This window comes from Emys orbicularis, chromosome 1 (genome assembly GCF_028017835.1).
Source record: "Emys orbicularis isolate rEmyOrb1 chromosome 1, rEmyOrb1.hap1, whole genome shotgun sequence".
NCBI classification, from domain to species: domain Eukaryota; kingdom Metazoa; phylum Chordata; order Testudines; family Emydidae; genus Emys; species Emys orbicularis.
Genome location: NC_088683.1, coordinates 361,826,490 through 361,850,603, shown reverse-complemented (window position 1 = coordinate 361,850,603; position 24,114 = coordinate 361,826,490). Strand labels below are relative to the sequence as shown.

The window sequence follows — 24,114 nt, the reverse complement described above, 5'->3', positions numbered from 1 at the left end:
CATAGTTTGAAAAACCCCAATTCTTTTTTTGCGGAAAATCCTGAAAAAATTCCTTTAAAAAAACAATAACCCCCCTACCTGCGCCCTCCCCCAAAACCCCCACTTTTAAAAGCACATTTTCAGTTTGGAAAAATCAAACATTTAACCTTTTTTTTTTTTCGTTTTCTGTTTCCGGTTCTTCATAGGGGGTAAAAATAGACCATTTAGAGCAAACTGACAAAGTGCTGGGAAAATGTTTGTTCTGGTCTGGCAGTGGGTGGGCTTAGCACCGCCTGTGACTAATTAGCTGCATCCCAGGGGGTGGGTCTGAGGCTGGAGACCAGTGGAGAGACTGCAGATCACCCGGGCCTTAGCTAACAGGCCAACCCGCAGCATAGCTGAGCGAGACAGAGACAGAGATGAGACCTGTGTATACCACCCTCCGGGAGGCCCTGCTTGAGACCCAGATCTGCTGGGAGCAGCTGGGCACAGGGCCGGCTCTAGGATTTTTGCCGCCCAAGGCAAAAACAATTTTGGCCGCCCCCCCCCCCCCCGTTTTTTAATTACCCCACCCCTGGGCCCGCCTCAACTCCGCCCCTTCCCTGCCTCCTCCCCCCAGGATCTCAAGCCTGGGAGGGAGGGGGAGCAGCGGCGCGCGAAACATCTGTTTCGCGCGCCGCGGCCGCTCGGGATCTCCCCCTCCCTCCCAGGTTTGAGAGCCTGGGAGGGAGGGGGAGACTCCGAGTGGCCGCGGCGCGGGCGCCGCTTCTCCCCCTCCCTCCCAGGCTTGAGAGCCTGGGAGGGAGGGAGGGGGAGCAGCGGCGCGCGAATCAGCTGTTTCGCGCACCGTGGCGAGCTAGGGCGGCCGGGGCACATTTTTAGGGGCGGCATTCTGGCGCCGGCCATGCCGCCCCTAAAAATGTGCCGCCCCAAGCACCAGCTTGTTTTGCTGGTGCCTAGAGCCGGCCCTGGCTGGGCAATTCCCAAAAACCCTAAATAAAGGGAAAGGCTCTCGTTAATCTGTCTGATTTACGCTGGACTGGTTTGGTTCTTGAGGAATAAACCCATCGCTCAAGAAAGGCACCAAAATTCCTCAGCTGTTGGGAGCTTTCTTCCCTGCCCAAGCTGATGAGATGGCCCCAGTGGCCGAGGAGCCATTTTCCCTGGGCAAACATTTTGATGACAAAGTTTCCACCAGGGAAAGGCAGCGTGATCTGTGGCCCTGTCATAACTATAAAGGGAAGGGTAACAGCCCTCCTGAGTACAATACTATAAAATCCCTCCTGGCCAGAGACTCCAAAATCCTTTTACCTGTAAAGGGTTAAGAAGCTCAGGTAACCTGGCTGACACCTGACCCAAAGGACCAATAAGGGGACAAAATACTTTCAAATCTTGGTGGGGGGAAGGCTTTTGTTTGTGCTCTTTGTTTTGGGGGGAGTTCGCTCTTGGGAGTAAGAGGGACCAGACATCAATCTAGGCTCTCCAAATCTTTCTGAACAAGTCTCTCATATTTCAAACTTGTAAGTAAACAGCCAGGCAAGGCGTGTTAGTTTTATCTTTGTTTTCTCAACTTGTAAATGTACCTTTTGCTAGGGTGTTTACCTCTGTTTGCTGTAACTTTGAACCTAAGGCTAGAGGGGGGTCCTCTGAGCTCTTTAAGTTTGATTACCCTGTAAAGTTATTTTCCATCCTGATTTTACAGAGATTATTTTTACCTTTTTCTTTAATTAAAAGCCTTCTTTTTAAGAACCTGATTGATTTTCCTGTTTTTTAGATCCAAGGGGGTTGGATCTTGATCCACCAGGAGCTGGTGGGAGGAAGGAGGGGGGATGGTTAATTTCTCCTTGTTTTAAGATCCAAGGGGTTTGGATCTGTATTCACCAGGGAATTGGTGAAGAGTCTCTCAAGGCTACCCAGGGAAGGGAATTAGCACATTGGGAGTGGTGGCAGCGGACCAGATCTAAGCTGGTAGTTAAGCTTAGAAGTTTTCATGCAGGCCCCCACATTTGTACCCTAAAGTTCAGAGTGGGGAAGGAGCCTTGACAGGCCCCCTGCTGGGATTGCAGTACAGAGCGTTTGACCAATTCCAAGCCAGCGGGGGCAAGCCAGAGCCATTCCTGCCCGACGGCTGGCTGGACACCTACGTGACACAAGTTGGTGCTACCCCCTTGGGAACAGGGTGTTCCCACCATCCAGCAGCACAACTGGAGTTAACTGGAGCTCCTGGTGGAGGGTCCCAGCAGAGGCTTGACCGGTGACTGGGCTCCAGGGACTGAAATACCGAGTGGGTTCCTCCCAGTCAGCGCTTGTCAGGCTGGCGGAGGGTGAGTATCAGCCACGCGTGTCCTGGCGCTTCTCCTGCCCGGGAAGGAACCAGAGCACATCCTTGTCCCAGGCTGCCAATCCAGCGTCCTTCACCAGTGCGACAGCTGCCTGTATAGACATTAGCCGGAGACAGTTATCAATCAACGTGGAAAGCCGCGATCTCCGTCTCCGGGCCGGTAAGCAGCAATCAAGCCCTGGGCGTGATGGATCTCAGGGGTTGCTAACACAGACAGGTCTGTTCAGACATGGATCGTGTCATCAGCATTCCTGCAGGTGGACAGTACCGCCTGCGGCAGGTAGCCCTTTAAATAGCACAGCCGTAAGAGCCACACCTGGGCCGCTCAGCTGCTAACTTTCTAGCCCTCCTTGCCTGCAGAGGGCACCCTCCCTCCCCACATTCCTCTGCAGAGACTGTCTGCCAAAGGTGACCCAAGCATGTGCTGCCCCTAGTGGGAAGGATGAATTACTGCATGCTAAACGAATTTCCTTGCCCTGCCGGCTCTTACATATTGTAACAATACCGTGGTTGCCTTTGACCCGGTTCACGCAAGGATCAGAGATGCAGTCTCCTTGCAGGAAAAAATATCCTACAGCCCAGGGAGATTTCAGGGGGGCAGGTCACCCCTTAGACGAGCATATGGATTTTTCTTTTCTATGTTAAAAGAAATAAGTCATATTTCATTTCATCCCAAAGACTCTATCTTCACAACCAGGGGAGAGAGGCTGTCAGATTCCAGAACAAAGGAGATGCCCATTGCTAGAGGATTGCTGACTACGTTTCTCTCTGTGTGATTAATGAGGAAATTGCTCCTGGACATCCACTGGGGACCAGCATGTAAATCTGGAACAGGATTTTGACCTAGCACAGACATTCACTGTTGCTCCGTGGACGAGAGTTTGACCACATGAACACAGTCACATGCGCTCCTCCAAACCAGTTTAGATGAGCCAGCTTTAAAGCAGACCAGACTGTGACAGGCAGGGCACAGATCCTGTGTGGATGGAGTGGTTCATCCGGGAAGAGCCACTCTGAGCCTGGGCTGTCACTCCGGTTTGAGCCCAAGCCCCTTTTCTGTCCACACACGAATCAGTCTGACTCGGGCCAGCAAGCGCTCTGGATGCTGGTCCTAGGATCCTGCTGAGGGCGTGGGTCAGAGTCTACGGTTCTGTGACCCGCTGAGAGCTGAGGCCAGATGACAGGACTCGGATCTGGCTCTCTGACAGCCCGGCGTTTGGGGATTGTAACATGCTGCTAGGAGACAGCCGGAGCTGCAGGCCCCGGTGTTACATCTCTGCCTTAGTGCGAGTGAGCTTTGCTAAGATATGACTGTGGGTCAGCTCCCTGCCACGCCAGCCTGTCTTCCTCCCCAGCAAACTGGTCCAGACTGCGGCACCGGCAGACCAGGCCATGCTAGACTCATAGACTCATAGACTTTAAGGTCAGAAGGGACCATTGTGGTCATCTAATCTGACCTCCCGCATGATGCAGGCCACAAAAGCTGACCCCGCCACTTTCCCTTAACTCAGCTGTTGAAGTCTCCAGATCGTGATTTAAAGACTTCAAGTCGCAGAGAATCCTCCAGCTTGCGACCCCTGCCCTATGCTGCGGAGGAAGGCGAAAAACCTCCAGGGCCTCTGCCAATCTACCCTGGAGGAAAATTCCTTCCCGACCCCAAATATGGCGATCAGTAGAACCCCGAGCATACAGGCAAGAATCTCCAGCCGGACCCTCATTTTACCAGCGATGGCACGTTATTGCCTAATTGACTAAAATCACGTTATCCCATCGTTTGCTAGAGTGTATTCGGGTCGATTCGCTTGTGTGTTAGTATAGATCAAAGTACCGGTGAGCTGTATAAGAGTGTATGGGGTGAGTGAACTTCATGAAAACGAATGGGACGTTACTTGTGCTGTTTTCACGTCTCTGTTCCTGTTAGAATGCAATACCGAACATTTACGTTGTGTGTACCCTGTGACTAAGCAACCTTTCCAAGACATCTTGGGAAATGCTAATGAAGGACTTAAGGACTTTTAACAGCAAATGCTGATTTCAAAGCAAGTGGCCATTATGTGTGATGGTCGGAGGTCAAAAGATTAAGTGCCCTCCTCACTCCCCGTCATCAAAGGAAAAGCCCAGTGGGTAAAGAGACTGTCAGCTCGCCTTCTCTCAGAAGAAGATACAAGAATGGATTCAAAGAAAGATCCTTCCTCTCTGGACTGTCTGGACTCTTACAAGGAGAGGTACCAGATGCAAAGCAGAGATCCCCAGAGACCATCCGGGTACCCTGAAAAGACTTTGGGGAACTGGCAGTTTATCACATCACTGCCACCGTTTGGAATTACAAACTACGACTCACCTGTGTGTACGTTTTCCCTGCTTTAACCTCTCAATAATTCTCAATCTTTTTTCTTAGCTAATACATCTTTAGTTAGTTTACTGTAGGTTTATTTGCCTGCTAGTGTTGTCTTTGGTGTCAGATCTGGAGTACCAGTTGATCTGGGGTAAGTGATGGTCTTTTGGGGGCTGGGAGAAACTTGAGGTGGTATGATTTTTGGTGTAAATGACCTGCTATAACGAAGTCCAGTTTGTCTGGGTGTCTAAGGGGACTTTCTGCGACTCCGTGGTAAGCCTGGTAGAGTGACCCAAGAGTTCACATTTGTTTCTGGCTTGGTGCAATCTAATTACAGAGCACACCGCCAGTTAGGGGCGCCTGCCCTGTGTTCTGACAGTCTGCCCTGAGGTCGGCACTCCCGGTCGCGAGCCGCTCCAGGCAGCGCGACAGAGACGCTATCTGCCTTAACCGCGCCTAGCAGAGGCATTCAGGGACCTAAGCTGCTCAGAGATGTCTCTCTGCAATGCACAGCCTCTGTCATTCTGCATTCGCAGACAATCTTACGTGTGTTGCTCCTTTAGGAGTCACGGCGCTGCCGCTGATTAATTTAACTGCTGTTTGACAAACACTCTTATTTCCCAGCAGGAGTGGGGTTATACTAAAAGCGAAACACGTTTATTAAACAAAAAGCCTCTGGGTTAGGTGATGCCAAGTATAAGAAGTGACGACAGGAAGGGTTACAAGCAAAGAAAAGTAAAGCCTGCTTCTAAGACTAAAACCCCAGTGTAATCAGCTTGAGTTCTTGGTCAAGGTGGTTTCCCAGCTTCCAGCGCCTTCTCCAGCGTGACTGGCTTTTCCAGCCAGGATCCATCCTTCCCGCCTCAAAATCCTGCTTTCTTCGTGTTCCCGCAAGAGAGGGATCACACAAATGTCTTTTTGCCCCCTTATATCACCACGGAGTCTCTGTATCAAGAGCCAGGAAGGCTTCCTGCTGTTGTTTGCTTCCTGGAAACTTCCTATGCCCCCTGCCGATTCGTATGTAAATGGGGCTTCCAGTGTTTTGATTCCACCCTGCTTAATTTGCACCGGAGACAGATCTGCCTGCCCTCCTGTCTCCCTTTGGTTGGTCACAGACTTTAAAGCATAATATCAGTGTAGGGTTCATACAGACATTTCGCAGTGAGACAGATCACCAGCGTATCACCTGCCTCCAGAAAAGCCCTCACTCTATCCACTGTGATAGTACAGGAGTATTGGATACAATCAGTTGATACAAGTGGGAATGGGTTACCTAGGGAGGTGGTGGAATCTCCTTCCTTAGAGGTTTTTAAGGCCCGGCTTGACAAAGCCCTGGCTGGGATGATTTAGTTGGGAATTGGTCCTGCTTTGAGCAGGGGGTTGGACTAGATACCTCCTGAGGTCTCTTCCAAACCTGATATTCTATGATTCTATGAAGTGCTCGTTGGCTGGGGTTCAGGCCCCCTGCTTTTCCCCTGGCGTGTTTGGCCCTGATTGTCCCAGGGATGCTCAGCTCCGGTGCCTGGGCCACGCCCACGGTCGAAATTCAAATCTGGGTTTGTGGATGAATTCCAGCCCCAAGCAGGGCAAGGTTCAGCCTTGGTGATGCGTTTGGCCCCGTCTCTAGTGCTCGGGTCTGAGACTAAACTTGTTAACCCAATTCCGGCCAGAGAAGCACGTACCATTGGCTTAAGTGGAGTGCCACCCACTCGCCCCGCTCGGCCCTGGGCTCCCGGTGGCTCAGGTGCTAGCTCTGAGCACTCTGGCACTGCCAGGGGTGCCAGTCAGAGTGCCTGTCTCCCAGGCTGTCTCCATCCCATCCCTGGTGGCTAGGGAAGCCTGTGCCTGATTCTCCAGCAGCTCTCCTTGGAGCACCGTCTGTGCCCCAGGTTGGCTCAGAGCTGTGCCTTCTGCTCTTGTGCTTCCAGGGATGCCGTCCTCAAGCAGAAGCAGGTGGGATGCAATGGGCTGCCCCAGTCAGAGCTCCAGGGCAAGCCGATGGACAGCCTGGCAGCCCCTTTGCCTCCTGATAAACAAGGTAGGAAGAGGCCGGGGCGGGATAACGTGCGTGGGGTGGGGGGGGGTGGAGCAGGAGTCCTTGTGTTTCATCCTCTGCATTTCTGATGGACTAGTGCTCAGTTACTGCAGTGACACGTGCAGGGCACAGATAGATCAATCAACAGCTCTGTTGTGGGGTACGTGGGAGAGATAGACCATGAAGCACATGGGATAGATCGATGGATGGAGAGGAGGGGACATGGGATGGATGGGAGGATGGATGGATGGAGAGAGGTGTACATGGGGTGGATGGATGGATGGAGAGTGGACTTCATGGGATGGATGGAGGGATGGAGAAGGGAGTACATGGGTTGGATGGAGAGGGGGGTACGTGGGATGGATGAATGGATAGAGGGAAGGAGGGATGGAAAGCAGGGTACATGGGATGGATGGAGAGCGGGATACATGGAATGGAGGAATGGATGGATAGATAATGGGGTACATGGGATGGATGGATGAGACTGGGATTCATGGGGTGAATGGATGGATGGGTGGAGAGGGGGGTACATGGGGTGGATGGATGGCTGGAAAGGAGTGTACATGGGGTGGATGGATTGATGGAGAGGGGGTACATGAGGTGGGTGAATGGATGGATGGATGGATTGATGGAAAGGAGTGTACATGGGGTGGATGGATGGATAGCTACCCATCTGTGGTATCTCACCAGACATCACCAAGTCTGCAAATGCCAGCACGTGTCCCCATCCTGCTTCCCCTATTATCGCCCTAGTTTTGCGTCTCCTCTGCACCGGGCTGACTTTGCTGTCTTGCTTTGCAGTGTTGATAAACCCGCTGGTGGACAAGGACTCGGCGGAGGTGGTCGCGGTCATCCTGGTAAGTGAATGGGAGCTAGTGGGAAGGGGAGAAAGCTGGAAAGGGGCAGGTCAGAGGAACTGGCAGCAAGACATGCTCTGGGGCCAGCCTTGTATACGGAGGTGTCTGTGCTGCAGGATTGCACAGCCCATTGCAGACAGGCCCCCAACTCCCCACCTGCCCCCCATGTGACATAGGAACCTACGCCGTGGAACGCAGCGGCTGCTTAGCCCCACACAGCACCAATACGCTGGCTTCTCTCAGCCCGGAGACCGTGGGCCTGCCACGTGCTCCCTAGCCGAGGGGGTTGGGCTTTAGCTCGGGTGGAAAGGGGGGTGATTTGCTGCCCCAGGTCCTGGGCCGGTCCCTGCAGGGGACTGACGGGCCACTTCTCCCTGTGGTCGTCAGCTGCAGGCAGAGCTTGAAGCTGATCGGTGCATGGGATGTGCCCACCGCAGGACCCTGGGGGTGGCAGGGAGAGGGCGGCCTCCATACATGGGTGCCCAGGATTGCCCCCTGCCATGGCTGTGTCCTCACATGGGTGCCACCGGCTGAGCAGGGGTGGGGGCAGATCTCACAAAGCCTGGCCGTACAAGCGTTAGTTCCTGGGGGGCACATGGGGTGGATGGCTGCCACCGGCTTCCCACCCATCTCTGGGCTGCCCGGCTGCCGCTGCTCACCATTAACTTTCGCAATGACCAGCCCGGGGCAGCCTGGTGGAAGCCCAGGCCTAGCGGACGTGGGAACGGAAGCTCGCTGGCTCCCTCTAGAGGTGAAGCTGGAGAACTGAGGGTGCCTTGCTCCCTGGTGCTCAGCTGCATGTGCTGCTCCCTGGCTCCCCCTGTGGGCGAAGGGGTAGAACTGCGGAGGGGGCCAGTCATTTTTCCTCTATTAAATGGAACCCCGGGGCCACACCGGAGCCTGGCCGTGACCGGACAGATCAGCCCCCTGCTGGGTTAGGAACAGTCAGCGTGAATGCGCTGCCCCTTGCTGAGATGAGTCAAGGGAAAGCTAAGCTCATCAGCTATCGCTGGACCCCCGTCCTCAGCAGGGAGCACTCAGCATGGGCCCCTACCCGCTCCGCTCCCCACGGTGCCACAGCACCACGTACTGGCCAATGGGCGTGTCTCCGCTGCCCTCTCGGGGATGCCCTGGGAGCTGCACCAGGCCCTAGACTGCAGCAGGAGATGGTAGGTGAGTGCCTTTGGAGCAGAGGCCCGTGGGTTCGATTCCTGCTTATGTCTGTGGAGTCCTGCCTGGCCGCAGGGCTGTTCTGGGTTGTAAGCTGATCCGTTTGGTGTCAACTGCTCCCGTGCGGTCAGGGGTTTGCACGCACCAGGGAGCTGCGGGCTGGCTGGTACAGGGGTGACTCAGCAATCAGCCGGGTGCCAAGCAGGCTGTTGCAATGGGTCCGGCGGGGGCCGGGAGACCGGCAGGAGGGAGTTCTTCTGAACGCTGGCGTTGAAGTGGATTCCTCCCAGCCCGAGGCGTGCGCGAAGGGGGCGGCGAGATGAAATGCAAGGTTAACTAAGAGCCCCTGTCTGCCTCTCGGCACATGCCGCCTGGGCCCGGCCCTGAAAAGGCCCCGACGCCATCGGGGAACACGGCTCCCGCTAATCAGCCCAAGGAGCAGGGAGAGAGGAGGGTTTAAGTGGATTAAGGAGCGAGATGAGCAGCAAGAGATTTTTCTCCAGTGCTTATTAAAAAGGAATTAAGATGATTAACAAGCACTGACCTTTCTCAAACTCACGCGTTGGGCCCGTCGCTGGGGAGCGCTCCCAGCCCCGCTGCTGTTCACGCGCATGGGTGTTCACGTACGTGCCATGGGCTCGCACAGATGTGACACGTTCACCCTCTCTGCCGCGCGGCACCTCTGTGCATGCGGCCCATGCGCGAGGCAGACACGCCGCCAGCGGTGGGAAGCTCCCGTGGGTTTTTCACAGGCACGAGGTCCTACATATGTGATGTACACGTATGCCCTTTCACACACGCGACCCAGGCTGTTCAGTTCAGGGGGACTTTGTTGGCGTGACACGCTAGACAAGCGTCACCAGAGTGTCGAAAAGAGACAAATGGCTGTCACAGGCTGGAGAGGGCTGATCCCAGTTAGCAGTGTCCATTGCTGGGCGGATGGTCGGTTACAGGGTAGTTTTAAGACAGCTCCGTAGATTTCGGACCAGCATTGTACGACAGGGCTGCCTGCAGTAGCAGGGGACCTAGGCAGTCCTGTGCAGCCCTATGCCCATCGCACCAAGCCACCTCTGCTGTCAAAGCCACCTCTGCATGGCACACTTGCACCCTTCCCCTCTCTGTCCATCCTCAGCCCCTTTTTCCCTCCATCCCGTCCCCACCTCCCAAATGGCAGAGTTCAGATCTAGCCCCAAAGAGGCCGCACGTGCAGCTCCGTGGGGCTCCGTCCAATTTTGGCTCCCAGGGACAGGTGCTGGGTCATGTCCCTGGTCTGTCCAGCTCCTTCCACGCCACAGGCACTATGGAAATACAGTCACTGCATTAGGCGACCTGCCCTGTGCTGAAAGAGCTGCGCCAGTTTCACTAAGCTGATCTGGCATAAAACCCTAACGGAGACACACTTAAAAGGCTGTCTAAGGGCTTGGCATTGGTGCCCATCCCCGTAAAACACCAATAGCAACAGGGACACAGACGCCAATGAGTCTTCAGCTCTTCCTCCTCCTCGGAGTCAGAGCTCGGCCTGGGATATTTGCTCAGTTGCTTTCCCCACTGTATCCAGCACCCGTCCGGAGACTCCAGGGGAGGGAAGCTCCGTGGGAAGATCTGCCAATCCGAGCCACCCTAGCCCGTTCAGCGACTCTCACACCGCACCTCTCCTCTCAAACAGCTCACGCTCTAATTCACTAATGCCACTTCCAAGTGGCAGCCGGCCCCCCGAGAGCAGGTGATTCCGTTACTTAATGACTGATTTAGGAGAGCAAACAGCCCATTAGCTCGCTGGCGATGCCTGATTTCTCGGAGCCCTCGCTGCTTCCCATGGAAAGCGCCTGGCACCAGTTCAGCTCCTTGGAACAATGAAGAGCGAGGAGTTTTTACTGTGCCGTTCTTGGATGCCGTTCTGGCCCAGCTTGTCAATATTGTCAGCCTCCAAGCAGTTGCTAAGAGCAAAGCGCTAATTAATTAGAGACAGTAACGAGCTAGGAGCTACACACACACCAATCTGAAAGAGGGGGAAAGGGGATTGGAATTGAGAAGCAAAGAAAATACCCACAGCCTCTCTCTGTGTGTAGCCCTATCTGTCTGCCACGCACTTGCCTATGTGCTGTCACACACACGTGCATGGCAGACAGATGGTGTTACACAGACAGACACACACAGGGGCACATGTTCTAATGCATGTGCTGTAACACACAGGGGCACATGTTTTAATACATGTGCAGGAACACACAGGGGTCCATGTTCTAACACACAAGTACTGTAACACACAGGGGCACATGTTCTAACACACACATACTGTAACACACAGGGGCACATGTTCTAGCACACATGCTGTAACACACAGGGGTACATGTTCTAACATGCACGTACTGTAACACACAGCAGTACATGTTCCAACACACGTGCTGTAACACACAGGGGTACATGCTTTAACATGTGCAGCAACACAGGGGTACATGTTCTAACATATATGTACGGTAACACACAGGGGCACATGTTCTAGCACACATGCTGTAACACACAGGAGTACATGTTGTAACACACACATGCTGTAACACACAGGGGTACATGTTTTAACCCATGTGCAGTAACACAGAGGGGTACATGTTCCAACAAACACGTGCTCCAACACACAAGTGCGAGTTCTACACCCCCAACTTGGCCCACAAGTGTAAGATGAGTTCCAGCTGCAAAGGTAGCACCGAACCCCAAATCCCTGTGAGTCTGGGGGTTGAGAGCTGAGGACTGCGGCTGGCTGCCCCGGGCACGCTGCAGCTCAGGCAGGAGTGGACGCTGTCTCCTCTCTGTCAGTGCCCCCGACGTCTCTTTTCAGGTGTGCGGGTGATTGTCATTTCCCGGGTACCTAGTGTGAGCGATGGGCAGCTGGTGGGTGGCCGAGAGCCGCTACTGTGAATTGGAGGAAGAGAGCTAATGAACCCGAGCGTGTCTTACCGGGCGCCAGGGAAAACGTGATCACAAGAGACACATGGTGCAAAACTGTTGATGCATACACCGCAGTCTTGTGATCTCTCCACACACCCACGCTCTGCCACCCGTCATGTATTGGGGTGAATTTACTTCTTCGCCCAGCCAGCATGATGTGCCGCAGCGGCCGGCACGGGGAGCTCTGAGCCGGTTGGCAAATCACTTGTGTAGGTCAGAGCAGGATCCTGGCCCCGACGTGCCGGAGCCAAGCAGCGCCTCGCTGACTGATGCCCAGCTGGGCTCTCCGTTTGTCTCTCTGGCCTCGGGGGCAGGCGAAGCCTGGGGACTGCTAGCGCTGGCGAAAGCCAGGTGGCCGGGCAACCTCCCGCCCCATCAATCCGGGTTGCTTTGGAAAGGTTTTTGCCTATCAATTAGTCCCCAAGTGCTGCCTTGCTCCAGCGCCAGTTCCCCGCAGATCCCAAGTGCTCTCCAAACACTGGTGAGTCGGCAGCAGGGAGGCGTTATGAGACCCAGCGTCTAGGCCCATCCTGGTGGCTTCGCGTAGTGCAGGTGCCTCCGCCAGCCCACCTGCGCCCGAGGGTGGAGTCCATTGAATAATATGGGGGTCCTACCACACCATCGCACGCAGCCTTTCCCGCAGGGCAGGGTGGGATCCTGAGCGGGTCGAATCGGCCTCACCACAAGAGCTCTGTGGATTTACAGCGGCCCAGGGGCTGGGCTCCAGGCTTGTCACGGAGCTACGCCCCAGCTTCGAAACAGTCCCTTGGAGGTCCCCGGTCAGTGGGCCAGACGCCCAAGGGGACCTGCTCTTCCGTAAGGGGCAGCCACACGGAGATTGGCTTCAGCTCTCCTGCATGGCAAGGGGGCTGCTCTCACGAGCCAGTCACTGCTACAGTGAGGCCAGGCACACGCCTCCTGTCCCCTGCCCTGCCCCAGGGGCAGACTTAACCCTCTTGCCTCCACTGGGCAGTAATGCAAAGTACAGGAGGGAAACTGAGGCACGCATCGGCATCATAAAAATAGGACGGAAGTTATCACTTCATCTGCAGGCTCGAGGTGCTGATCCAGAGCCCATTGGGGTCAAAGGAAAGCGCCTCCTTTGGATCAAGCCCCAGGGCTGCTTTTGCCCAACGAAGCCTTGCTCTCTAGTTGTCCAGCTACTCTGCTGGCTGTCGCCCCCTAGGGGTTGAAGATAGGAGCTGGAAATGGCAGGCTGAGCGGTTCACGCTCACCCCCTGGCTGCGCCATCAGCTGTCCTAATCCAGCGCAGTCTGGACAAGCCAGCGTGGACGGAGAGCTAGTCTCAGCCCAGCTGCCTGGCTGGACGAAGCGCCACTTTCGGCCGTGGCTGGTGAAGCCTGAGCCCGTCTGCACTGTCGCCGGACGTCTGAAGTCAGCGCAGCGAGACCAGCTATTACACAGCTACGGGCCTGGTCCTGCGGCTAGTGGCGCCGGCTTTGCAGCCACAAACTCCATGGATTTCCTTGGTGTTCCTCCCGATTCCCACCTGTGTGAGCGAGAGTCAAACAAGGCCCTGGGGTGGCTTGAACCGGCCTGGGTGTCTATATAGTAGATGGTCCCAAAGCGAATGCGTTGGGTCCCATAGAAAACCCTTCTTCAGAGCGACTGCAACGTGCCACCGGGCTGGGAGTCAGGCTTGCTAGATTCAGGACTCCTGGATCCTGTTCCCAGCTCTGTCACTGATGCCCGGAGACACTGCGGGCAGCTGCTTCCCTGCTCCCTGCCTCGGTTTCCCCAACGGTTGGGTGAGGATAGAAACACTGACCTACCTCCTGGGCCGGTTGGGAGGCTTAACGCATTGGTGTTCGTAAAGGCCTTTGAGACGTGTGTACAGAAGGAGCCGGGAAGGTGCAATCTAGCCTTGTCAGTGCTGTTATCAATGCTCATTAACCTCCCAGCTTAAAGGCCCGGCCCAGAGGTGGCTTTTTAATTTGCTCGCTGTTGTCTGGCTGACAGCAGTATGGCTGGCTGGACCGTTCCCGGTCTGCTGGCCGCTAGCTGTGGGCAAACGCCATCAGTACAGTTGGTTTGAGCAGCCCGCGCCTATCCACGTTGCTGGAGGCTAGAGATGGCCCCGCGGTTCAGGGGTGTGGGCTCACGGCTCTCCAGACAACAGGGTGACGTCTCCGGTGCTCCCTGCTCTCCCGTGGCCCTCAGGCAGCAGGGCCGAGCTAGAGGCACAGGCGGGTTATCTGGACCCCATGGCGTCCCCGCTGGACCTGCAGGACGGGGGTGCTAAGAGTGTGAGAGAGGCCGAGGGCAGCCGGCAGAGCAGGGCTCTGGGCAGGATAGCGCAGCGCTCTGGAGAGCTGCGTGGTGCTCTGGGAAAGGGCCGGCTCGTCGGGTGGTGCGCACCGTGCCTGCCAGCAGGGGGCGCAGCTCTGCTCATCCATTTCTGTTGCTTTCTTGTTGCCTATTGTCGGTCTGTTTGCCCTGTGCAATTCTCACCCATCCAGCCCTGGTATTCCCTGACTGCTGCGTGGCGCGGGGCTGGCAGAGCTAGGCTGCTGCAGGCCTCGGCAGATCGGGGGGCGGGAGCAGGACTGGGAAGACGGGGAGGCTGCTGGTCAGCACTGAGACCCATCCCCAGAGCTGGGGGCGGGGAGACCGGGGCTGGCGGGGGTGCCCGTGTACTCACTGTCTCTCCTTGCCCCACCAGGTGCACTGCGGGCGGCTGAGCGAGTCGGACGAGCAGAACCTGCGGGCGCTAGAGAAGCATGTGAGTAACGTCGGGGCTCTCTGCCCTGCGCCTCCCCCGGCACCTGGCGGTGCCCCCGCTGGATGGGGCTACAGGCCGTCTCTGCCAGCCAGGGTGCCCAGGAGATCAGTCACACTCCTGCCTAGTGCCCCTGCTGCCCAACTCCCTGGGGCAGCCTGCCGCAGCGTCAGCCAAAGGGGACTCCGGCGCTGGCACCCAGTCCTTACCGTTGGTGCCTGCGGGGGAATGGCCTGGCAGCGCGCCCTGGGGGAGGCTGGAGGGGATGATGGCAGGTTGGGGGATAAAGAGACTCAGTGACCCTTACCCCATAGTGTGTGTGTGTGCACACACCTGTGTGCAGGGGATCTGTGTGTGTGCATGTGTGCAGGGGATCTCTGTGTGTGTGCGCACACCTGTGTGCAGGGGATCTGTGTGTGTGCGCACGTGTACAGGGGATCTGTGTGTGTGCGCGTGGGTCTGCAGGGGATCTGTGTGTGTGTGCACGTGCATGTGTGCAGGGGATCTGTGTGTGTGTGCGCGTGCATGTGTGCAGGGGATCTGTGTGTGTGTGCGCGCGCATGTGTGCAGGGGACCTGTGTGTGTGTGTGTGTGCACGTGTGTGTGTCTGCAGGGGATCTTTGTGTGTGTGTGTGTGCGTGTGTGTGTACAGGGATCTGTGTGTGTGCATGTGCAGAGGATTTGTGTGTGTGTGCAGGTGATCTCTGTGTGTGTGTGTGTGTGTGTGTGTGTGTGTGTGTGTGTGTGCAGAGGATCTGTGTGTGTGTGGGCGCAGGGGATCTCCGCGTGTGTAGGGGAGGTGTGCTCTGTGTGTGCCAGGGGTTTCTCTGAACAGGTATGCAAAGGGGATCTGCATTGGTGGCAGCGGGGATGTGCTCGGGTGGGATCTGTGTCTGTCTGCAGGAGGGGGCCTCCCTTCCCGTCTGCTGCCCCTGGGTTAGAAGCCTCCCTTTGCTGTGCCTGGAATGAGAATCATTCCAAGCCATGGCGGGGGGAAGGGGGGGTCTGTGTGGGAGAGCAGTAGCCGAGGGAATGGCACCAGACAAAGCTCAAATCTCCAGGCTCCCCATGGCTCAGCAGGGCTGGCCTGGAAATTTCACCCGCCAGCCCGGCTCCTTCATCTGCCCCCTGCCGGTCACAGCAGCAAAGCCAGGTCATAGACTCATAGACTTTAAGGTCGGAAGGGACCATTATGGTCATCTAGTCTGACCTCCCGCATGATGCAGGCCACAAAAGCTGACACCCCCTCCCTCCCCCCACTTTCCCTTAACTCAGCTGTTGAAGTCTCCAGATCGTGATTTAAAGACTTCAAGTCGCAGAGAATCCTCCAGCTTGCGACCCCTGCCCTATGCTGCGGAGGAAGGCGAAAAACCTCCAGGGCCTCTGCCAATCTACCCTGGAGGAAAATTCCTTCCCGACCCCAAATATGGCGATCAGTAGAACCCCGAGCATGCGGGCAAGATTCTCCAGCCGGACCCTCATTTTACCAGCGCTGGCACGTTATTGCCTAATTGACTAAAATCACTTATCCCATCAAACCATTCCCTCCATAAACTTATCTAGCCAAGCAGGAGCCGCCCCCCCTCCCCGCCCCCGTTCTGAACCATTTATCAGGGATGGAGAACCCACCATGACGACTTACCAAGGGGCGCGGGGGACTCTCCGTCCCTGGCCATGTTTAAATCACGATGGGACGGTTCTCTAGATCTGCTCTAGGAATTATGGGGGCAGGATCACACAGGTCCCTTCTGGCTCTGGAATCGAGGAACCCTGGGGGCGTCCAGCTCCAGAGCTCGGCGCCCGTCTCCGCGGTGAAGCCTTGATTCGGAGTTTGCTCCTGTGGCTCTCCCAGGCGCTAGCGTGGCAGACGGACGAGGCTTGGCTGCGTCGCACGGAGACCTGTTCCCACCCCAACCTGGCGGGGTTCACCTCACGCCAGGGAAGGGACCCAGCTACCTGGGACATCTGAATTGACATGCAAAGGGGGCGCTGAGATCGCGGGGTTTTCTGAGCCGCTGAGTGGATCAGACTGACCACAGCTGGGGAAGGGCCAGGAGCCAGTTACTGCGCCCACCCGCCAACGTCATAGTGACGAGATGGGCCTGATCCAAGCTGCGCTGACGTCAGTGGGACCGTTGCCACTGATTTCACTGGGCTAATACTGTCCTGCTGCGCTGGCCCAGACGGGCTCTGCCGAGTGAGTCTCCAACCCCACCTGGCCTCGGCTGAAACCTCCCTGGGGTGTGGCTCACGGCTGGGAAGCGCGAGGACACCTCCTCAGGAAGAGAAAAGTGGAGCTGCTCCGTGGTTTCACCACTTCAGCGCAGAGCGAGGAGAAACGCCTGCTCCGGGATGGATGAGCTGCTAGTTGGTCGAGTGCTTTACGACCCTCGGGACAGAAGATCCCACGTATATGGAAGATATATTTGTTATAACAGTCCCTTGCCCTTCTCTGCTCCCTCCGTCTGGGGATCTCCGAGCACTTTAACGGCATTAAATCAGTAAGTTAGTAGAGGCCCCAGCTGAGATCGGGTCCGCTTGCGCTGGGTTCTGCCCAGACACGGCGTGAGAGGTGGGCCCTGCCCCATACAGCTTAAAATAGACATGGGCAGCAAAGAGTGGGAGGAAGGAGACATTAGTGTCCCTGAACGCACAGAGGGATGAAGAGACGGAGTTCATAAAGCTTCCCTCCTGCTGACCAGGCCAGTTTTTAATCTTTTCCCCAGTTATTTCTGACGAAACCTGAAAAACAAAACCATTTTTGTTTCCCTGCCCCCTTCCCCTCTACTGTCAGTGTCAAAAGGGACAAAGGGGAAGGAAGTGGGGGGAGGGACAGAAAAAGGGGCTGAGCACAAACAATGGTGAAATTAACGTGGTCACACACGTTTTTGGAATAAAGGACGAATGGTTCTTTTTGGAGCCTGCGGAGCTAAGCGGATTGTGAGGTTTTATGAAGAAAGCTTGAGCCCTTTGCAGCCGACTGGCAGTGACTGCCCTCCAGCCCTGGTGGCACCGGCCTGGGCACTGGGAGTGGCATGGGCTGAGCTCGATCCCTGCGTAGTTCCTAGTGGTCGCGGTGGGTGGCGTCACGGTGTCTAGGGCGACACCGGGTTTTTTCAGCCTTCATTCCCACGATCGAGGAGCCGGGGCCGAGCACCAGAGAAAAGCCAGCTCTCGGCAAGCCTTCCCCAGAGTGGGACGCTGATCGCCGCACGTCACCAGCTGTTTGCCAGCGGTGCCGCGGCTAGCTCTCGGGCTAGTGGGAGAAAAGCAGCGCTGTTCGTTCAGGAGCCAGAGCCCCAGCCACTCTCGGGGGAACCAGGATAATATGAAAATCAATACGGTCTTGTCGGGGCAATTAAGGCGGCTGAGTGAGTGCTGGAGAGACCCGGCAAGATTCAATACACACCGTGTGCAGCACGCGGCCGTAGCTGGGAGTTTGGCTAGATCTGGCCTGTCTGTGCACCGCTGCCCTCTGCTGCATCGACGGGGAACTGCTCCGTTACATGTCATCCGAGCCCCCCCGCAATCTTTAATGCGCTTATCCTCACGCGCCCCTCGGGGGCAGGGCTGTGATCCGCTTTGTACAGAGGGGGAACTGAGGCACAGGGAGGCTAAGTGACTTGCCCAAGGTCCCACAGCGTGTCCGTATCAGAGCCCTCCTCTCTTGGGCAAATCGCTAGGCCTCTGCTCCCCATCGGCTAGAATGGGAATAAAGAGCTTTCCTTTGTCTGTTTAGCTTGTGAGCTCTCCCGGGCAGGGCCCTTGTTGGATCTAGCTAGGTGCAGACAGCGCCCCAGTGTGTGTCTGTCTGCTGTGATCTGCAACTTCGCCTGGCTGAGAAGAGAAACTCAAAGGGCAGGTGCCTGGTTTTTTCACTGGGCTCCTTTCTCCCAGCCCGCAAATTCCTCAGCAGCCCAGCTGCACCGCGAGTGTAGTTGTACAGAGCCAATCAGCCAGGGCTGCGACACTTATTACCACCTCCACCATTCCTCGTGCCTAACTCAGGAGATCCCCTGCTCCCCTGGGCACAACGGAAGTCTAATTTCTGCAACTAGGTGCTTCCTAGAGTAACTTCTTCCTACGCTCCAGGCAAGTGGAGAGCCGCACTGCCGCATTGCCACAGTGAATCTTCAAGCATCTCCCTCCTGGTACTGACTCACCGCAGGATGCGACTCCGTACGGTGCTGCTCTCCGAGCCCTGGGGGATCATTTTAATCCTCGACTCAATGTTGGTGCCGAGCATCACAGGGCCTATTCCCGTGTACGGATGCCTCACGAGGCCACCGACCTCGGCGTAGCTGCCTTGCCTGAGTCCCGAGCAACCTGTGAATTTGCCACTTGCGCAGATGAAATGATCAGGGGTCAGACTGTCCAGGAGACGACCGGTTCCAAGGATCCTGAACGACTCCTCGTGATAAAAAGCCTTTGCCTTGGAGAAAACCCGCGAAACCGTCCGACTGGTGGAAAGCGCCATCCACGGTGCTATGTCACCGTCCGCGGCACCGGATGTCTCCCAACCTGCGCAGGCGAATGCAGTCCCATACGAGACTGCAACCTGCAAAGCTCCTAAGTCCATAGGCGCCGGCTCTGCGGGTGCTCTGGGCTGGAGCACCCACGGAAAAAAAATAGTGGGTGCTCAGCACCCACCGGCGGCCCCGCTGATTAACTCCTCCCCCTCCCCCCAGCGCCTCCTGCCCGCCGCAGATCAGCTGTTCAGTGGCATGCAAGAGGTGCTGGGGCAGGAGGGGAAGGAGTGAGGGTGTGGCGCATTCCAGGAAGGGGGCAGAACGGGGCAGGAAGAGGTGGGGTGGGGGCGGGAAAAGGTGGGGTGGGGTTGAGGCCTTAGGGGAAGGGGGGGAGTGGGGGCGGGGCCTGGGGTGGAGCAGCCCCGGGGAAATGAGAAATCCGGCGCTGGTGCCTAAGTCTACCTCTACGGTGCCTTTACCCTCCCCCACACCACATTGCTCCCCGAGCTGCAGACGCGGTGACCCTGGAGATAAGGCAGACGTTTAAGTGTGCCCTGCCGAGAAATCAGCGTGCAACCCAAAAGGACACTTTGCTGAAGTCTGCCGTCCATCTTGTTTCTGGAGCTCTCACAGGTGAAGATGGTGGCAAACTGAATCCCCATGGGGACAGGAGATCACCCCCATCATGGCCACAGGTGAGTCGAGGGCCAGGAGGCAGGAACGTTACCGGATTCTGGTTCACCCGCCTTGCACTATAATTGCCAACCGATTCTACGCCATACCACAGTCGAACCTCAGCGGTACGGACACCGTGGGAATGGAGGTTGGCCGTAACTCTGAAATGTTCGTAACTCTCAACAAAGCACAGTTCGGGCTCCGGATCCAGCAGCTGACACTCCAGTCCACGCTTCAGCAGCAGCTGAGCTCCCTACTCAGTGACAGCATGACTTTGCAAGCTTATCCCCCTCCTGGTGTGTGTGTGTGTGTGTGTGTGTGTGTGTGTGTGTGTGTGTGTGTGTGTGTGTGTGTGTGTGTGTGTTGAAAACAGCGTGTCCCCCTCCAGGCCGGGGCATGGGGGAGGTGTGAAAGCAGTGCAGACCCCAGCGCTGCTCCTGCTTTCCTGGTTCCAGAGCTGACAGGCCCAGCCTCATGCTGTAAGAGGCTGCCCCACGCATGGGGGTGGGGACAGGCAGCCCAGATGTGCCTACCTTTAAGATGCAATACAGGCATAGTACAGTATTTGCTATTTTTTTTTTGTCTCTGCTGCTGCCTGATTGGTTACTTCCAGTTTCACTTGGTGTCCAGTTGACCAGTCAGTCCGTAACTCTGGTGTTCATATCTTTGAGGTTCTGCTGTATTTGCCAGCTCCCAACCTCAGTTGCAGCCTCCCATCCCCATCAATGGCTAGTTTACAGCTGCCCTCGTGTGCAAAGGCTGTAATGTCCAAGGGAAAAGCTATGAAGCCCAAAAGGGAGTTTCTATTTTAGGAGGGAATCATCAAAAGGATCTTCAGAGGATATTAGATCCCAGCTGCACAGAATCTGTCCTGCAAACTGAGGATAGGCCACAACCAGGAATCGTCTCTGATTTTCCAGTAGTTTTCACCGCAGATGTTGGTACAAGCACAAGATCCAGCCAAAAAACAGTATGGTGCCTGTGCAAGATAAAGTGCTAAACATGCCAATTGCATGGCGACAACCGCTCAAGGAGGAGATTCTGAAACCATGTAAAGCGGGTATCATTGAACCGGCTGATTCGTCAGAACGGGTTTCTTTCTCCTGTCGTTCTTGCCAGGAAGCCTCATGGTGCCATCTGCATGTGTGTGGACTTGAGAGATCTAAACTCCAACATTGTCATGGATTGTCCTGCTCTACCCAGCATCAGTGAAACGCCGCACACCTTGAAGGAGGCATGAGTCTTTATGACCCTTGATTTGTCACTCCATGAGGTTCATTCCAATTCCAGTGGATGTCATTTGGGTTCGCCTCGGCAGCGACTGTATTCCAGAGAATGTGTGGCATTTTTGGAGAGAGAAGGGATGGTACTTACTTCCTAGATGACATTGAAAGATGAATCCGAACATGATGTCCTCCTAAAAGGGGTTCTAGAAAAACTTCAAAGACACGGACTTACCGTCAGCAAGAAGAAATGTCAGTTCCGTACTGACTCAGTGACATATACAGGACATACACTCTCTCGGAACAGCATACCACCAAAACCAAACTTGGTGAAAGCCATTTGTGATGCACCAGAGCCTAAAATCAAGAACAAACTTTGGTCCTTCTTCGGATTGTGCAAATACTATTCAAAGTGTATGTCTACACTACGGGATTAATCCGAATTTAGATAATTCGAATTTGGGAAACAGATTGTATAAATTCGATTGTATGCGGCCACACTAAGCACATTAATTCGGCGGTGTGCGTCCATGTACCGGGGCTAGCGTTGATTTCTGGAGCGTTGCACTGTGGGTAGCTATCCCATAGCTATCCCATAGTTCCCGCAGTCTCCCCTGCCCATTGGAATTCTGGGTTGAGATCCCAGTGCCTGATGGGACAAAAAACATTGTCGCAGGTGGTTCTGGGTACAGCCTCACCCCTCCCTCCCTCCCTCCCTCCCTGCATGAAAGCAACAGACGGCAGACAACCATTTCGCGCCTTTTTTCCTGGGTGAACAGTGCAGACGCCATACCACGGCAAGCATGGAGCCCGCTCAGCTCCAGACAGCAGTCATGAACATTGTAAACACCTCGCGCGTTCTCGTGGAGTTTATGCTGAGCCAGGACCAGAAAAACGAGGCGAGGAGGCGGCGGCGGCGGCGGGAGCGCAGCGACCAGCGTGATGAGGACATGGACATGGACACGGACACAGAATTCTCTCAAACCGCGGGCCCCGGTGCTTTGGAGATCATGTTGTTAATGGGGCAGGTTCTATCCGTGGAACGCCGATTCTGGGCAAGGGAAACAAGCACAGACTGGTGGGACCGCATAGTGTTGCAGGTGTGGGACGATTCCCAGTGGCTGCGGAACTTTCGCATGTGTAAGGGCACTTTCATGGAACTTTGTGACTTGCTGTCCCCTGCCCTGAAACGCCAGAATACCAAGATGAGAGCAGCCCTCACAGTTGAGAAGCGAGTGGCGATAGCCCTGTGGAAGCTTGCAACGCCAGACAGCTACCGGTCAGTCGGGAATCAATTTGGAGTGGGCAAATCTACTGTGGGGGCTGCTGTGATGCAAGTAGCCAAAGCAATCACTGAGGTGCTGCTACACAAGCTAGTGACTCTGGGAGATGTGCAGGTCATAGTGGATGGCTTTGCTGCAATGGGATTCCCTAACTGTGGTGGGGCGATAGATGGAACCCATATCCCTATCTTGGCACCGGAGCACCAGGGTAGCCAGTACGTAAACCGCAAGGGGTACTTTTCAATGGTGCTGCAAGCACTTGTGGATCACAAGGGACGTTTCACCAACATCAACGCGGGCTGGCCGGGAAGGGTTCATGATGCTCGCGTCTTCAGGAACACTATTCTGTTTAAAGGGCTGCAGCAAGGGACTTACTTCCCGGACCAGAAAATAACCGTTGGGGATGTTGAAATGCCAATAGTTATTCTTGGGGACCCAGCCTACCCCTTAATGCCATGGCTCATGAAGCCATACACAGGCAGCCTGGACAGGAGTCAGGAGCTGTTTAACTACAGGCTGAGCAAGTGCAGAATGGTGGTAGAATGTGCATTTGGCCATTTAAAAGGTCGCTGGCGATCGCTACTGACTCGCTCTGACCTCAGCCAAAGAAATCTCCCCATTGTTATTTCTGCTTGCTGTGTGCTCCACAATCTCTGTGAAAGTGAGGGGGAGACCTTTATGGCAGGGTGGTAGGCTGAGGCAAATCGCCTGGCTGCTGATTACGCGCAGCCAGACACCAGGGTGATTAGAAGAGCACACCAGGAAGCAGTGTGCATCAGAGAAGCTTTGAAAACCAGTTTCATGACTGGCCAAGCTACAGTGTGAAATTTCTGTTTGTTTCTCCTTCATGAAAACCCGCCCCCTTTATTGACTCATTCTCTGTAAGGAACCCACCCTCCCCCTTCCCCCAGCTTGCTTTCAAACCAAATAAAGTCACTATCGTTTAAAAATCATTTATTCTTTATTCATAGATTATAAAAAGAGGGAGGGAACCCGGGTGGGGTTTGGGAGGAGGGAAGGAAAAGGCCATTAAAAAATGGTTTAAAAAATGACAGCCTTTTGCTTGGGCTGTCCACTGGGGTGGAATGGGAAGGTGTACGGAGCCTCCCCCCCCCCCCGCGTTCTTACACGTCTGGGTGAGGAGGCTATGGAACATGGTGAGGGGGGAGGGGGGTTATACAGTGGCTGTAGCGGCACTCTGTTATCCTGCTGCCGTTCCTGAAGCTCCACCAGACGCCGGAGCATGTCTGTTTGCTCATGCAGCAGCCCCAGCGTTGCATCCCGACTCCTCTGATCTTCCTGCCGCCACCTCTCATCTCGAGCATCTCTCCTCTCCTCACGTTGGTCCCTCCTGTCCTCACGTTGGTCCCTCCTGTCCTCACGTTCACTGGGTTCTTTCCTATACTTTGAAACCGTGTCCTTCCACTCATTCAGATGAGCTCTGTCACTGCGGGTGGATTCCATGATTTCTGCGAACATGTCGTCTCGCGTCTTCTTCTTCCGACGCCTTATCTGTGATAGCCTTCGGGATGGAGGAGGGAGGCTTGAAGAATTTGCAGCTGCTGGAGGGAGGGAAAAAAGGAGAGAATTTTTTAAAAAGATACATTTTGCAGAACAATGCTTATACTCTTTCACGGTGACCAACACTATTCACATTACATAGCACATGTGATTTCTGTGCAAGGTCGCATTTTGCCTCTTAATATTGAGTGCCTGTGGCTTTGCTGCTAGAGATCACAGACGCAGGTCCGGGCAACAGAATTCGGCTTGCATGCAGCCATGGTAAGCCATTGTCTTTCGGCTTCTGCGCCCTCCTTTCCCACATACCAAGCAAAGCCCGTTGAGTGCTGCGGTTTTCCTGTTAACCTTCAGCAGCAGAAAACAAACTAACCCCCCCCCCCATCCAATTCTCTGGATGATCGCTTTATTCCTCCCCCCACCGCGTGGCTGATATCAGGGAAGATCCCTGCAGGAACCAAACTAACACCCCCCACCCCGCCATGAATTCTCTGGGATGATCGCTTTATCCCTCCCCCCCACCGCGTGGCAGGAACCAAACTAACACCC

The 24,114-nt window shown here is 55.4% G+C and overlaps 1 protein-coding gene across 1 annotated transcript in view; it reads left to right on the top strand.

Moving 5' to 3' along the window:
* PDE2A (phosphodiesterase 2A) overlaps window positions 1-24,114 on the top strand; it is a 380,786-nt gene that overhangs the window by 299,465 nt on the left and 57,207 nt on the right. Inside the window, exons 5-7 of the mRNA XM_065409992.1 lie at window positions 6,584-6,693; window positions 7,492-7,547; window positions 14,341-14,400. Of these exons, the coding sequence (XP_065266064.1) occupies window positions 6,584-6,693; window positions 7,492-7,547; window positions 14,341-14,400 (226 nt within the window). The remainder of the gene's footprint in view (window positions 1-6,583; window positions 6,694-7,491; window positions 7,548-14,340; window positions 14,401-24,114) is intronic.